Genomic DNA, 16332 nt, shown 5'->3' with positions numbered 1-16332 from the left:
GACTTTCTTATGTTCCCAACAAGCTTTCCTGAAAACCCAGCAAAGGATTCCACTTGTTACACAATTCACAGAAGATGTTGCAAAAGGTCAAGATTTGTGGGGTCAGCAAAGGGAAAGAGAGGAATGAGGTTTCCACTGAGGAGAAAATAAGAAGAAAGGTACTTTTAGAAAATCCACCTGTTCCAGATTTCAGGAGCTCTTCCACCCTAGCCCTGGTGAGTTGCTCATGGCTAAGCCAAGAAGGTCATTGGAGGGCATTGTTTCGCAAACCTGCCAACAACTTTGAGTAAATTTTAGTGGCTGTGATTTTTTCTCTTGGCTGAAAGTATGTATGAAGTCCAGTTTTATGATCCAATGTGAGGTGATGACATCTCAATTCCAGCTGAGAAGCAGAGAGCTGTTTTTCTTCTGAGAGCTGTCATTCTCGATTTGTGAAAATCTGCAGTACAGTCATTCACCATCAGCAGGCTGACAAGTGCTGTTGTAATTGTTATAGAGGTATCTGAGGCTCTGAACTGGTTGTTTTAACTCAAGTGGTTGGAGGCATCCAAGCCAATTTGTCTGTAAGATGCACAGAATGATCAACAATAGCAGAGATCCACGTGACCACATTAATTCAGTGTTGATAATATGAAACTCATTATTATTTTAATTTGTACAGGTCACAGTGGTTACCTTGAGTGATTCTTGCCCTCTGACTTGTGGGCACAGTGGTCATGCCTGATGACTGTGAGTGTGCACAACCAGGGTGAAGGTACATAACCATGGTATGTTGGTTAGTATGCTACATAACCATGGTAAGTACCTGGCACTTCCTGCTTGCTCCTGAGCTGCAGGTGCACCTTTGAGTCAATGCAACTTGGAGTCTGCCACAGCAGCTTTGGAGAACACTATGGAAAGGCTCTCTGGATGCAGACTGGTGTGTACTTCACAGTTTCAGGGAATAAAACAGGGAGGTTGTTGTGTTTATTTTCCGGCACAGAGGTTCAGGAAGGTCAGGCCCTAAGGAGTGGTCATTGGAGCAGACCTCCCTCCTGGACAAGTGTTCTGCTCGGAGGGGACTTAGAGCTTTTATTTGTGCTCTGGGGTGACACATCTCTACTGGCTGACCTGCATAAATCCTTTCATTCCAGAGCCTTGCCACAGCTCTGTGTCTCTTCCTGGACCTGGTGGGAAATACTTGGTGCAACACCCAGGAGAGAAATGGAACAGCAGCAAGAACACTGCTGAGCCAGACAGCCTGCTCACAAAATCCTGCTCACAGCAGCTCTTGGCATCAAGCCTCCAACTCCAGAGCCAGGTCCCAGGTCCCTGTTTTGCATTTTCCTTCTCTTTGCAGTGAGAACACATCAGCCTGGGTGTAACCTCTCTCCTGAGAGGCCACCAGTCCCTGCCAAGCTGCAAGACTGAGAGATGAAGGAAAAAACTGACAGAGCAAAGGGCACCCACGTGAGCTCATGGCAACTCAGAAACCCAGGCTCTCCAAATGCCTACCAAGGGACCCCTTCCAAAGATACTGCTCTCCCCAGGGGACACAGCTGTATCTTTACAATCTTCTGGTTTAATTTCCAGGTATTAATTATTCTGGGATACTATCCCGATTTTAATCAAAGAAGAAAAAATCAACCTAGAAATAGAATGTTTGTGCTGTTTTCTAGGGATTTTACTTATGAGAGAAATGCGAGGTAGAGAGGTGACAGTGAGTATGTGAATGGTGTGAATATTTTTATTCTATTCTGTTTGCTTTTTATATTCTTCCCCTCCATACCTTATTTTTCTTGCTGAAAAAATAGCTGAGAAACAGGTCAGTGAAGCAGAGCTTTTATAAAACCTTTATTAAGGAATAGGTGGGAAGGAGGGATCCCACATTTCATGACAGATGATGAGCACTAGCAGCTCAGGATGAATGCCAGCTGAGGAATGACAGGATGCAGAGGTGGGGCATGAACACACAACTGATCTGAGTAGTACAAAAAACAATGCAGAGGGGTAGAGAATTATGAACAGATAAAGGGATCAAAGCATGTTGGGAAAGCTTTCCAGTAATCAAGTATGACTTCAGCTAATTTCCTCTTACTGGTCCGAATGCATAGTTCAAATCTAAATGTGTGCCTAAAACACCTTGAGATAAAGTATAAAAATAGGAATGTTTTCCCTTGGTCCTTGGTGACTGATGTATTCTGAGGTAGTGCAGAGCTCAGAGTAGGAGTGGAAAAAAGCCAGTGGGAGGAGGTGAGCGAGTAAAGGACGAGCAGGAGAATGAGTGGTGACACAAGCGTTGTTTTCAGCCGGTCCGTACACAATTGTTTACCAAGGTTTGGAGAATACGGTGCAATTTACTCCCCACTCTAGCTTTCTCTTTAGTGTCTTGTTGCCTGTGATGTCTCATAGTTTCTCCTGCCATAAGGGTTGCTCATCCCTTTCTTCTGGTTACCCTCCCCCAGAAGAGCCACTGTTCCCCTGAGTACAAGCAGACAGACAGAAGGACATGTACAATGATGAGTTGCCTGGGCAGGCATCTAATTTCCTGCAAGTGGAAGGAAGCAGGAGGCTGAGCCCAGGGCTGCTCCTCACTGCTGTGAGGATGTGTCGGGTCAGGACATCCTGCTGGCCTCACGTGCTGCTTCCCTCTGGGCCTTGTGCCCAATTTTGTTGCAACTGAGCCCAGAACTGGTTCACCTCCTGTTTTGGGACTTCCCCCACCTGTGTCATTACTAGAGTGGAGAACTGCAACTGTTCACCATGCTGAAAGCATCTCCGACAGAAGCATGGCCCACAGGGAAGGTGAAGGAGAGGCCAGGAGCTGGCAGTGGGGGATGTTGGCCACCGTGTCAGGACAAGGACTCCGGCTCCGGGTTTTCGCTGCAGCTGTCTCGAGCAGGCTCCGGCTCCGGCAATCCGCGCCCGGTTTTGCGCGCGGCTGCGCTGCCGTGTGGCGACGGGGGAGGCTCCGGCTCCGTCCGGCGGGCGGGCGGGGATCCGGTGCCGGGATTTGCCCGGGGCCGGCTGGGGAAGTTGCCGAAGTTGTGCGGCGAGTGGCGGGGCCCGGCGCGTCCTTCCTGCGGCCCGGCCGGGGGGATGGAACAGCATGGCCGCGCGCCTCTCCCTGGCACAGGTACCGGGGCTGCGCGCCCGGCCCGCCCGCGGGGCCGCCGCCACAGCCCGCTCCCGCCGCGGGCACGGCCGGCAGCCGCGGGGCTGCCCGGGGGGCCCGCGCTTTGTGCGGCCGCCGCCGCCCCGCAGCGCTGCCCCGCCGCGCTGCCCCGCCGCTGTCAGGTGGCGGTGGGGCGGGGGTGTGTCCGTGGCTGCGGGAGGGAGGAAGGGAGGGAGAACGGCAGCCGGGGGAGGCGGGCGGGTAGCCCCGCGTCGCGACCCGGAGGTGCCACGGGCGGGGAACAGGGTCCCGCCCGGGCGCAGGTGCCTCTGCCCGGGGCTGGGGAGAGCCGGCCGGGGAGCGGCCCGGGGCGGGGCGCGGGGCTGCGCCGGCCGCGGTCGCCGTCCGTCTTTTGTCTCTGTAGGACTCGGGGCGCCGGGCTGGAGCCCAGCGAACCTTGTCCGGGGAACGCCGAGGGCGGGCGGACTCGGGGAGCGTTTGCGGAGGGGCTGAAAGGCGATAGCGCCGGGTTAAGGTGTCCGTGCCCGCTGCCAGCCCCGCGGGCACACCCGGCATCGAGGGGTTCTCCGGGGCAGCGAGGCCATAGGCAGGTGACCCTGAGAGGGACGGACGAACGAATTCCTTGATTTAACAGAAGCCTGTCCCTGCAGGTACTGCTTGCAAGTCGTTTTATCTTGGTTTTGGTGGGCCCCGTGGTGTGGGGACGCTGTTGTCACATAGTGCCCATAAAGGTGCCTCATAGTCAAGAGTTGTGCAGGTGATGGCCTTAAAACTTGGAGGCTCTTGGCACTGTTTCGTGCTCGTGTGATCTCACTTCACCTCAATCCTTGTTGCTCGCATTTTTTCCTGACGGTAGGGAATCACTTCACACAGGTTATTCTATACCGTTAGGATCATGTCATTCCCTAGAGCTGCGATAGCTAATGAACGGCACTCTTTGATACTTTTTAATTTCATTTAGCAGTGAGATGAGAAATTGCCATTCCTACTTGACATAAGGCTGAGGTGGGCCTATTGGTTCACCCTCCTGGCTTGGGATGCTTCAATCTGATAGCCAGTTGTGACATTTCCAGAAAGCAAAGCAGGTAAATGAGCTTACTGAATTGCTTAAGCACATGGAAGTAAACTTAAAAAGCTTATAGCAAGGCTGCACAGTTTGCAGTTACTTACATAGTTTGCTTTTGAGAGTATCAACCATTTCAAGGAAAGAAAGGGTAGTTCAGTGAAAAGGTGAACAAATATGTGGAGAAAACAAATGCATCTTTAAGAGTCTAAATATATAGAATTATGGAGTATAGTACTTTTTGTGAAAGCTTGCTTTATATTAAAATGGCTAAGCTAGCATTGTCTGAGTCTCTCAACAGTCTTCAAGTAAATTAGAAAGCTTTAAACATCTGCTTACTGAAGGGAAAGAAGTTTTCGCAGAGCTGCTCTGGCTCTTGATTTGGGTAGAGGAGTGGGGTGTCAGCTCTGGTGTGTTCTACAGCAAGACATTATTGCTTACAGGCTGTGTAATCCTTTCATTGTAGAATTTCTTTACTTTTTTGGTCACATGTATGGGGGACTAAATACAAATGTGATAATGTTGACAGAAGCAGAAAAATTGCCAGTATCCTTAAAACCATTGTGGCTGCAGCTTACAACAGTGGTTAAACTGAGGGAGATATTTCTGCGTGCTGACCATTTGTGTGGGGATTTCTTTTTTTGGCTTGTTTGTTTTTTCTTCTTGTATTGCATAAGAATCATCTTAGAAAGTCAAGCAAGCCTGAGGATAATTATTTTCAACATAGGTTCTAACATGTGGAATTTTTGGGCTATAAAAAGTCCTCACAAGTGTGGAAGTGTTCAGAATCTGTTGAAGAGCATGAGGAAGTGAAAATGAGGGCATGGGGGTGGGGAGTGCAGTGGTGGCTGCACAGAGATCAGTTACTGACACCAGCAGTAAAGGTGTGCAGATCAGTACAATCTGCTCTAGGTCATGTGCAGAGAGCAAGAGGCAATGAACCTGCACTCAAACTCACTATTTGGTCTGATTTTCTGTTCCCTTTCCTGTGTTTGGTTTGACACTACTTTAGCATGGCCGAGGCGTTGGGTATTTCCAAGTGACTTGAGGGTATTTTCAGATGACTTTGCAGCTGCAATGTCTGAGAGGGCTGCACATTCTTTGTTTGAATATCAAAGCTGTAATTTCAGTAATTTGAAACTTTTCTGTACTAATTGTCTTTTTTTGTCTGATTAGTAAAAATACTTCAGGACTGTGTAGCTGTAGTGAAATTCATTACACCAAATATGCTTGAACAATTTCAGTTGCAAATCGAAGGTGATTATTTCCCCCTCCTCTCTCCCTTTAATTGAAGTATCTTTTATCTCCCCATTTTGAACCCATTCTGCAACGTCTTGTTGCCACTTGAATTTGCTCAGTGAGTGTTACAGTCTGAGCATGACTGTGAATTTAATGTGTGACTTCCAAGGGAACTTCTACCGCAGGAATGTTTTGTTTTGGCTGCCTTTAGTTTGGAAACAAGCAAACAACAGCAATGAGAAGGAACTGACCGATCTCACAGATTGTCATCTGTTGTTGGAAAAGTCAAATTAAGTTACAACCAGTATATGGGGTTGTATGTTTGGACCTTCCAAGAATGGTTGCTTATCAGCAGTGGTTGTTTATCTATTTTGACCTATTTTGTATGGGGAATTTAGGGAGGAAGAACAGAAAACTGAAGATGTTGAAAATGGGGTAGAGGTGTTTCTTGAAAGGTGGATTAAGGTGGACATTCAGCAACTTCTTGTTGCTCTTGAAAATTGAACTTGTTTATTCTGAAAAACTGGCTGTGATTGAAGGGAAATCTCACAGTTTAGGGAAGCACAGTAAAGAAATACTCAGGAAGAAAAGGAAGATAACTGTGTTAATCTTCCTGATGAAATGCTTTTTGTGAGAAATGTGGTAGTTGTGAGAAATGTAGTTGTCTTTAAATAGTTATGAGCTGCTTTGGTAAACGAGACAAAATAATGTAATATCAATTTGTATCCTAATTAGCTGCGAGTCTCATTTTAGACTTGAGTATTGTGTTGCAGAGTTGAGAATGCTGTGCTGTGTTGTTGAAGGGAAACATAGAATATTACACTGAGGCTGAGCTGGGTGGATTCCTGTCTTGTACACACATTGCCAGGATTAATGTCTTGTTACTGGAATACACAGGATCCAAATACTTGCAGTATGAATGATACCCTCATAGTAATGCACATGTTATGTATAATGTAGACCCAGAGATTTTGAGGTCTCTGGCAAACTTCTGGTTTCTTTTTTTTTTTCAAGAAATCAGCAAAATTTTCAAATTAAGATCATTGTTTGTGATTTTTAGTGGAATGAGGAACCTGTTGTTCCTCTTTCTATCCTGCAGCTGAAGAAACCAGACAATGCATGTGTGTGTTTTAATCTGCATATAGAGAAGGCTGACTGCTCCTAAAGCAGATAGAACCTAATTTTTTTGGTTGGTATTGCATCCACCATGTTAGAGAGTAGCTGCTGAGGCAGTGCAGCTAATCTTTCATGTTGCAAAGGCTTTGTTCAATACTGATTAGAAGATGGTGGAGATTTTCGGTAGCAATTTGAAAATTAAATGGAACCATTTCTAATTATGCAGTGACAGACATCTCTGAAGAGAGAAGACAGCAGTTCTTGTGCCTGCTTCAGCTGTTCAATGGGAAAGAAATGGCTCAATTTTTAAATACAATTTAAGTAAATTGTATAGAAATTTATAGTAAATATTTTATTCACATGTATTATTGCTGTAGGAGATGCTCTTGGTTATGTAATTGAAAGTGGTAGAAAGCTTTACCTTGAAACACTTCAGCTAAGACAATAAAGCAATAGAGGAAAAAGAGAGAAGTTGATTATTGTTTTGAAATGGCATTGTAGGAAATGAGCTTGCCTTGAACTTACCTGCTTTTTGGCTGGCTAACCACAGGTAGAACATTTAAGGCCAGGTTGTGTCTTTTGGAAACTCTTAAAAGGAGTCCCAGATCTTTGTGTTGTGATAGAATATGGTATTTTGGATTTTAATCAGGATAGAATAGCTTGTTTCTCCTCTGATACCTCATTGGGGGTTGGAAGGGGAAATTACTTTTGTTTTTCTCAATGGACAGCTTTTGTTTCTTTGTTTTTAAGCCTTTTTGGAAGGAATGTTGTGGCTGGATGAGGTGGACAGACTGGTAATAGTATCTTATTACACCTAAATGCAAATGTGCCAGAGGCATGAAAACATGTGGATTGATTGACAACAGAAGATGAAAAAGATGGGTGTCTCTGAAGGTATTTTTTGTTTCCTAGGTTAGCATTGTAAAGTTCAGAGGTTTGTATCAAAGGTTGTAATTGCTACAACATGGAATTACCCTTATGAAGTGATCAACTTTGAAATGGAGCCATAATAATGTCTTTCTATTTTTGTACGCTGTGGAATCTGACCTTTTCTTCCTCCCTCATTTTGCATTTAAAACAAGCTGAATTTACTCTGGAAAGGGTTGTTACAAATCCCATAAAAATAATTTTTCCAGGTAAATTCTACAGCAACACTTTGAAAGGTGTTTAACTGCATTTTTTTTCTTATCCCAGAAAAATGTCCTAGATTATATTTGCATCTATTGATATATTTTGGGTTATATTTTGAAGGAAAAACAAGTCTATTACTAGTAAAATTGTCTGGGAAACTTTTTTACTACTGTTATTCTCTACACAGGAAATTCCAGTTACTGCAGTGATAGTGATGTTAAAATGAATATTGGAAACACTAATGAATTGAACAATTATTGGCTCCTGCATTTAAGTACTGAATGAAAAGATTGTTTTGCACTTAGTGTTTCCATTGGAGGACTTGAACATGATGTTTCCTGTCCAGGAGTGACCACGATCAGTTTGGCTGTAATTAGGGAACATTTGGCTGAACAAAGGGTGACATTGGGCAAGAGGGATGATGCACAAGAATTGATGGTTCCAGCGGATGTGCTGGCCAGCTCTGTTCTGCTTCTCTGCTCACAACTTTAATTTTGTCCTGTGCCTAGGCTTTTACATTCTAATGAAGTAACACTTAATAAGTGAAATACTTGAATATTTGGGAGAACTACCCCTCTAGGTTGCTGTGCAAAGTGTAGCTGAGTGGGTAAATAAAGCATGTGAGGTCTAGGTAAAAAAATACAGTCTGCTATAGAGTGCTGGAAAATGATTGAAAGTTGTTTGTTGTATTGGTGTTGTGGCAGTCTGAGGGCTGGCAAAACTTGAATATGTTTTGTCAGGCTATTTTAAGGGATGTGTAACTGCATGCTTAGTTGATGGCTGAAATAATAAAAGACTTTGGGTACCAATGCAAAGTCAGAACAAGGTTAAGCTATAAAAATGGAGGTATTGCGGTGAATACCAATGATGATTTCCCAGCATATATAATTTTTCATGTCTGGCTGTGGGAGAGGTATTTCCCACCCACTTTCCAGCAATCAAGTAAAACCTTACCAGCTCTGTGTCCCTGTTGTTGCCCCCTCCCCCCAAACACCAAAAACCCCAAAACAAACAGCAACAACAAAACCCACAAAAGCCGCCAAACACAAAACCAGAAAACAGCTAGAAAATCAGAAGCTGAGGCTCTGGGGCAGTATACTTGCTGAATAAGCTCTGAATGGAAGCCCTCCTGTTATTTCTAGCTGTACTCCATAATTTGCCTTTTAGGACATTCTGGTGATGCTGCACACTTTCTGTAATTGCGGAAGATCACACTAAACTAACTGCTACCAAACATCTTCTCTTAGTATAATTTTCTGATAATCAGCACCTGTGAACAACCAGCCAGAAGAGCAGCAGGAAAATGGATGTAGTGTTATCTAAGCTATAAATCAACCATTTATATAATCTGTAGTAAAGGTTTTTACAAAGATGTGATTGACAACATCCTCAATACTGTTGGTTTCCATATTTTCATTTGAACGTCTAAATTTTAGATCTGGAGAAGCTGCTTTGTTGGATTCTGTGTGTACAAAGGTCTGCAAATCCTGGCATTTGACACCACATTCCTCTTAAGGGGAAGAACTCTGGTTTTGGATGATTTTTGAAGTTACGTGCTCTGGGCTTTTTTACTGAGTATTGTGTAATTAGCTTGTATTATGCTCATTTGTTCCCACAGGGTTTGTGAGGGCAACACACTGTGAATTCTAGGGTTATCTTCTGCATAAATGCCTTTGGTATAGGCAACATGTACTTCATGAAAACAGGATCTGATTTTGTGTCTGTTTTTACATTAGGGAGGAGAGGTAACCCTAACACTTCATTTCTTGTCAGTCTTTTGGGCAAAGGTATTTAGGGTAGGCCAAGAGATTAGGTTTTCCATTGTTTTGGGTGTTAGATTTCTTGGAGTTTCTAAGAATAATTTAAAAATAAAGAGCCTTTTCCAAAGAAGCTGTTTTATCCTTGTCCACTTAACTTTAGGTGAGCCATTAATATCTGGTAGAGGGCAGTGGAATGAAGGCAGAAGCTATCCCCAACAAGGGTTCAAGTTACAAAAACCAAAGTTAGAATATTATTCTATTTTAGTGTGGTACCATTGCTGTAGGTTTAGTTTGGAGTCCAGGGATTAATTTGGATAACTGAAAATTTTACAGACTGGTTGAATATGATGCTAAATTCTAAAGAATGATGCAGGGAAGAGTGAAATAAAATTTTATTGCTTTGTACTCTAATATTAGAGAGCACTTCCTAGCCTGAGTCGTTTCAGGTTTCTGTTTTTGCCCATAGGCAACGTTGCCTAAGAGTTCCTGTTTCACACAGCCTCACCTGGTGACCTGGCTGAGGGAAATCTGATCTGGGGTGGTGTCAATGACTGCAAAACAAGAAGTCAGTCTTCTAAAAGTTACAGCACCAAGAGCTGTCCTAGTTCCTCATCATTGTACAGAATAAATCCTTAATGCTTCTTTGAAGACCAGTGGAAAGTGTTCTATATTTTTATTTGTCTGGGGAGAGGGAAATTGAAATATGGATCTCCAGGGCTAATTTTCTCTCTGTATCTCTTTTACAGCTATCGAGTGCAAATCCTGTGTATGAGAAATTCTATCGACAGGTATGTATATTCTGAAAGAACAGACCTCATTTGGATTTTAAAGAATTTATATTCTTTTGTTATGGACTCAGCCTGGCCAACAGTGTGTAAACTAAAAGTTCAAGAAAAATTATAGTGCTTTAAAATGTGTTTTTGTAGTAGCTGACACTTAGGTCTGAGCTGTATTCTGTATAAACCGTTTGTAAGATGACCCTTATTTTCTAGGGAACTGCCAGGTATGTATGACCTACATCACTTGACAGTTCTAACAGACTGTGAGGTCTTGGGATGGAGTAAATTCTTTAAAAATGCTGAATTGATATGTTCTTGGTTACTTTTTACAAGTGAAACTCAATTTCTTGCATTTGTAGCTCAGTTAGCATCATGTAATCATCACCATGTGGTGGTGTAAGGTTTCCTTTCTTTTCCCACTTGAAAGGTTTAGTTTAGATACATTTCCACTTAAGAACTTGAATAGCTCTCTATTTTAATGATCATTCTATTGATCCAGGGAGAAATGCATGCTGATTGGTATTCTGCCAATATCACCAACTTCTTCATTGTGTAAATAAGTTTCACTTTAGGGAGTAAGTATCTCCCTCTGCTGTGGTGGTAAAGGTATCTTCAAAGCAGAGCCTTCTATTTCAGACCCTAACAGTAAGGAATGTAGAGCTGGACAATGAAATGTAATCAAACACTGAAATTCTCTGTTCTTAAAAATTACTTGCTTTGATGGCATCAAGAAGAAAAGCCTGTGATTAGGAGATGCTAATTAGATAGGTTCAGAAGGTTGTACTCTAAGTGACTGTTAACTTGACCGTTAACTTCTTTGCTAGCTTTTTGAGAGCCTGTGTAAAGAGATGGCATCAGTTAAAAAGCCAGTTTGTCATGTGAGGGTTTTTTTCTCCCCTAGGTTGATTCTGCTAATGCTGGAAGAGTATTAGCCTCTGATGCAGCAGTTTTCTTGAAGAAGTCTGGATTGACAGATTTGGTGCTTGGAAAGGTATTTAATGACAATTACTTAATTTATTTAATTATCCTGTCTTCTTGCTTAGTTAGTATCCTGTTTAAATTAAAATATTTAGTAGTACTACAGGATACATGATCTTCCCTAACATGCTTTCAATTGTTCTATCCAATAGTTCCAATAGTTTCTCTCCAGTCATGGAAATCATTGCAATATTTAAATTTGTCATCACAGTTAAGTGCTATCATGAAAGTTAAGTCATGAATTTTCCTCCAAGAGTCCATTATAAATTGAGGGAGGACTTGCCAACTTCCTCTCAAGTGTTGTGAACACTTCGTTATTTTTCTGTTTCAGATTTGGGACCTAGCTGATACTGATGGCAAAGGTATCCTGAACAAACAGGTATGATTATTTACATTGTGTATGACTCTTAACCATTACCCAGCCTTGAAACAATATGAGAGTTGAAATTTTTTGTTCAGGAAAGCAGTTTTTCTAACAGATTTTTCTAATTTTGACTGGCTATGTAATTCATATTTGAGTGGAAATTGCAATAAATTAAACAGCCTTCAGCTGCCTCATCAGCTTTTCTCCAGGTTGTAAAATGGGCTGATGTGTAGCTGTGCAATTTGCTGAGAAGTAATTTAAGGTTTAATGTACTGTATTAAGAAGAAGGTGACTTTTTCCTCATAATCTTGTAGGAAACAATGCAGAAATTAAAATTCTTGTAAAGCCTTCAAAATTCTTATTTCTTTAATTTTGGTGGACTTGACATTGGTACATTCTGTTTGCTCCTTCCCAAGCTGTGGCAGTGAGCACTGTGGGGACAGACTTTACATCTCAGTGGTGCTACCACAAGCTCTGGTGTGTGTTGCTGTTTGATTTGAAATATAAATAACAGTCAGTGGAAAGGGAACTGCTTCTTCCCATGGTAGGAAGAGGAGGAGATGGTAATGTCTACCAAACAATTTAGGGTTTTTTTGGGCTTCTTTGGGTTCATTTTTGTGTTTTCCTCCACTTCCATTAACCATCTGTGGGATCAGCTCAGTTCCTCCAAGATAAACAGCTGTAATTACACTTCAGATTTTCACTGTTTGTTACAGAAGAACTGAGTGTTGAGAACTTACTACACTGGCCAGGAAGTTACTAAATTCTTGGAAAATTAATTGCAAACTTTTTCTTACTGGAGGAATCCAGCATTTGCTGGTTGCTGCTTTCTGTCACTTTCTGACCCGCCTTTGGTGCAACTTTTCATATATATAGCAATACTAGAGAAGCTCTTAATTCTTCTGAAATTTTACTATCTTTTAAAATTATATTTTCATATTATAAACCCTTCAAAATTTCTTTTCTTTTTCCTGTAGGAATTTTTTGTGGCTTTGCGACTTGTAGCGTGTGCACAGAATGGATTGGATGTTTCTCTGAGTAGTCTTAACTTGCCTGTTCCTCCACCAAGATTTGTAAGATTTCTTTTTTAACTGAACATATTAGTAAGAACTGCTTTTAAGTGAAAAATTGGGAAGGTTTGGTGCAAATACCAAACACTTCAGAGGGTGATGTTGTAGGTCAATGGGGCCCTACAACAGGGAAAAAATCATGCAACATGGAATAAACTGCTACATGTTCTAATGTGGATTTGAATATAAAATTGTGTATAATTTGGAGATATGTGGTATCTGTTCTATTAGTGTTGTCCTTAATGGAATAAACATTTCTAATTTTTTGTTCTAAATTTTGATATGAATGACTAAAATTAAGTTCTGGCTTTGAGAAGCACCTTCTCAAATAAGGGGGTGGTTTTGCAAAGTCAGAATCATGTCTGTTTTAATATGTGTGGTGGTTTTTTGCTTTGTTTTTCCTTAGACTGATACTAGTAGTCCTTTGCTACTCAGTGGAACAGCATCAAGTGATCTACCATGGGCTGTAAAGGTAAGCTAAATATCAGCTGTTACCTGTTAGAACTGTTATTTGTTTTGCAGGAAAACCTGTCTTTCTTAGAAAAATCTAATGCTATATTTCTAAAGTATGATAGTTATAATTCCTATCAAATTTGTAATTGGGCTAATAAGCCTAATTTAATAAGAACACTTGACCCTTGGGAAATCTTTTCATGTTTAGAAATTTAAGATATAGAAAAAAAAAAAAGGTTGTTATGTGAAGCCAGGAAAATAATTGAAGAAGAAATCTAGAAATCTCACAGGGTTTTGATGAGTCTCTGACTTAAAAATAATATCTTCTTGATGTTTTCTTATAAGCATCAGGAACTGCAATCTGTACTTATTGAAAGAAGTTAACACTCTTGAAAGAACTTCTGCTTCTTAGGCTATGAATGTGACTGTTTGCATAAGTAATATTTTTCTTGTGCCCCTGCAGCTGGAAGACAAGGTCAAGTATGATGCTATTTTTGACAGCCTAAATCCAGTGAATGGACTGTTGTCAGGGGATAAGGTGAAACCTGTGCTCCTTAATTCAAAACTGCCAGTGGATATCTTAGGACGAGTAAGAATATCTTTCTTGTTAATTGTCAGTTCACAAGTAATACCTGTGCTGCACTCAATAATACCTGTATTTCAAATTGAAGATTTGTAGTAATGAGCCTAACTATTAAACAAGATCTCATGGAGTGCAACTGTTAAACTGAAAAATAAAATTTATTTTGCTATTTGGATAGATCACCTCCAACTGCAGTGTATCAGTTATGTGTACTCTTTAACTTGGGTCAGGGCTGGGTGCCTCTGGCTCCAGCTTAAGAATCTCTCTGCTTTTGTGTGGTTTATGTGAATTTACATAATTTACAAAATTTACAAAAAAACTAATGCTATTAATCAAGCTTGAGAAGTGGTGGAGGAGACTGTTTTCATGGGTTTTTTTAATGAGGTTTTAAGTAGGAAACTGCTGCAGTTTAGTCAAAGATCCCAAAATTCTGCTTTTTATTGGTAGGTGTGGGAATTGAGTGATATTGACCGCGATGGAATGTTGGATCGAGATGAGTTTGCAGTTGTAAGTATCTTCTGCCTCTTGGGATTTTGAAAGCCTGATGGCAAGGTTTAAAATAGATGCACTGTGTATTAATTTCTGACTGTGTGGTTCATCTATTATCTTTATTCAGAGTCCTTAATCAAGTTTTAGTGCTGTTTAATGCTTCTGTCAGTTTGTTGAATGTGTCTCATTACAAAGCAGTAACTTTCTTTGTGGGTTAGATGAGCCATTAAAAACTTACACCTGAGATCTGCTGTCCCACGAGACACTGAGTGTTTTCACTGAGTTTTACCTTAACCTTCAGTATTTATAGAACTTGAATGCCTCAAGGTATCCTTGAGGAAAGTTTGTAGTAAGTTAGAATTTTAACACTATTAATGCCAGGACTGATGAAATAATGTAAGAAGTGTTAAATTAGACATGGCCACAACAAAAGAATTAAATGCTAAATGGAGCAGTTTCTGGGGAAATGGTGATAAATTAAAGTGTTTGAAGTTTTCTCTCAAAATTCCAGAAGTACTGGCACAAGCTTGAAAAATTAATGTTCTAAAAGATACTGAACTTCACTTGCTAAACAGTGAATATGAAAGTGATAATGAAAAACACAATTTAGAAAACAATGAGCTGCATCAATTGAGGGGCTTGTAAAGAGGAAACATAATGAAAAAATGCTGCAAAGTTATTTGTTAATTAATTCTTTAGTCTTTCTCTCACTATATGTATATACATTTCTAATATATTTACATCCACACACCTTTTTTTTCTTGTTCAGGCCATGTTTTTGGTATACTGTGCTTTGGAGAAAGAACCAGTGCCAATGTCCTTGCCTGCAGCTTTGGTGCCACCATCCAAGAGAAAACCTCTCAGTGTTCCAGGAGCAATGCCATTAATACCATCTTCAACCAAAGAGTCTCATCAGTCCTTGCCACCTGTGGGCATTTTAGCTGCCAAAACACCATTAACACAGGTACAGTTCTGAAGTTACTGGGGATTAGAAGATTTCTGCTGTCAATGCTGTTCTTCAGAGACTGCTTGTATGAAGAGACTTGATACAGGTTTTTAGTTTGCTTCTTGCCCTGTTGGTTGGTTTTAGGAGGCTGATGGGAAGACCAGATGGAGAGGTATAAAATTTACCCTGTTTTACTTTTCCTGGATGTCTTCAGAAATAAACAATTGGATAAAAGAATATTGTTTAATACAGATTTTGAAGATATTTTTGAAACAAATTATTTCAAGCTCAGAATAAAAATAGTGGTCCAGGTACACATCTACGACTGTTTGGAATATGAACACATTCTTAAAACAGATTATGGCAGTCATGTATGTGTGTGCATCTGTGCAATTTGGAAAAGACATGAATTAAAATGGAATTGATAAATGCAAGCAATGGGAAAAAGAAACAAAAGGTCCAGCATATCCACCTAGACACAAGAGATTTGATTTTTGTTCTGAATGTGATTATTAGACAACTTGGTGCCTCTTACCCTACCCAGGCATCTTATTTACTCCTCATCATTTTGCAGTGAGAAGTTGGGAAATGTCTTTCCAAGTAGCTTAAATATAACTTGTTGTATTCAAAATAAGAAAAAAAAAATTGCTAAGGGTATTTAAAGTCAGAACTGTGGTACTTAATGCATCAGGTGCAGCTTGGACATTTGGGTACCCTTATTTGAGTAATCAGTAAGAAATGGCATCTTAATTTTGGAGGTGCCAAGGCTTTAATCTGGAAATTTCTTTGCCTGAGGGTAAGTCTTGCTGCATGTATTGCAGAACAGTGCCATTCTGGGTGAGTTTGTATACAGCACCATTTGGGAGTTATCTGTTAATTGTCTGTGTGCACTGAAATTAATTAGCATCCATACATGCACTTGCAGCAATTTTCACTCAAAAAAACTCCAGATAACTTTATATTAGCTGAGTGTTGTGAAAAATTGCTCAAGTAACAGAAGTGGCTCTAATTCCCATCTTTACCTTGTTCAGATGTAAATTCTTCAACTTAGAATGTGCCCAGCTATTAACAATAGACTTGAGCAGCTCCCTGGTCTCTCCAGCTAAAGGTTCCCAGCTGTGTAAAGGGGAACAGAATTGACAGAGCCAATCAGCAGGACTGTGGCGGGGCACAGTGATGAGGAAGGAGATTCAGGCTCCAAGGAATGCCTTTGTTGCATAGGCAAAGGGGCAGAGCAGCTCCAAGC

The 16332-nt window shown here is 41.1% G+C and overlaps 1 protein-coding gene across 43 annotated transcripts in view; it reads left to right on the top strand.

Annotated features, from left to right (window-relative positions):
- Positions 1 to 16332, top strand: part of EPS15 (epidermal growth factor receptor pathway substrate 15) — a 65891-nt gene that overhangs the window by 18021 nt on the left and 31538 nt on the right. For 12 of the 43 annotated variants that reach the window (XM_086842100.1, XM_086842098.1, XM_086842090.1 and 9 more), the window contains 10 exons: positions 24 to 215; positions 1340 to 1572; positions 10171 to 10212; positions 11105 to 11194; positions 11513 to 11560; positions 12523 to 12618; positions 13022 to 13087; positions 13532 to 13657; positions 14099 to 14158; positions 14910 to 15104. In XM_086842100.1, the coding sequence (XP_086698226.1) occupies positions 1414 to 1572; positions 10171 to 10212; positions 11105 to 11194; positions 11513 to 11560; positions 12523 to 12618; positions 13022 to 13087; positions 13532 to 13657; positions 14099 to 14158; positions 14910 to 15104 (882 nt within the window). In that variant the 5' untranslated portion in view covers positions 24 to 215; positions 1340 to 1413. Of the gene's footprint in view, positions 1 to 23; positions 216 to 661; positions 1573 to 2529; positions 2785 to 2867; positions 3116 to 3445; positions 3766 to 3883; positions 3968 to 4076; positions 4201 to 10170; positions 10213 to 11104; positions 11195 to 11512; positions 11561 to 12522; positions 12619 to 13021; positions 13088 to 13531; positions 13658 to 14098; positions 14159 to 14909; positions 15105 to 16332 lie in introns of those variants that run through there. The other 31 variants (XM_086842113.1, XM_086842111.1, XM_086842123.1 and 28 more) reach the window with 13 other exon arrangements.

This window comes from Cyanistes caeruleus, chromosome 9 (assembly GCF_971803275.1).
Source record: "Cyanistes caeruleus chromosome 9, bCyaCae1.hap1.1, whole genome shotgun sequence".
Classification (NCBI taxonomy): domain Eukaryota; kingdom Metazoa; phylum Chordata; class Aves; order Passeriformes; family Paridae; genus Cyanistes; species Cyanistes caeruleus.
The sequence above is the reverse complement of the archived record's forward strand: the minus strand, read 5'-3'. Positions and strand labels throughout refer to the sequence as shown.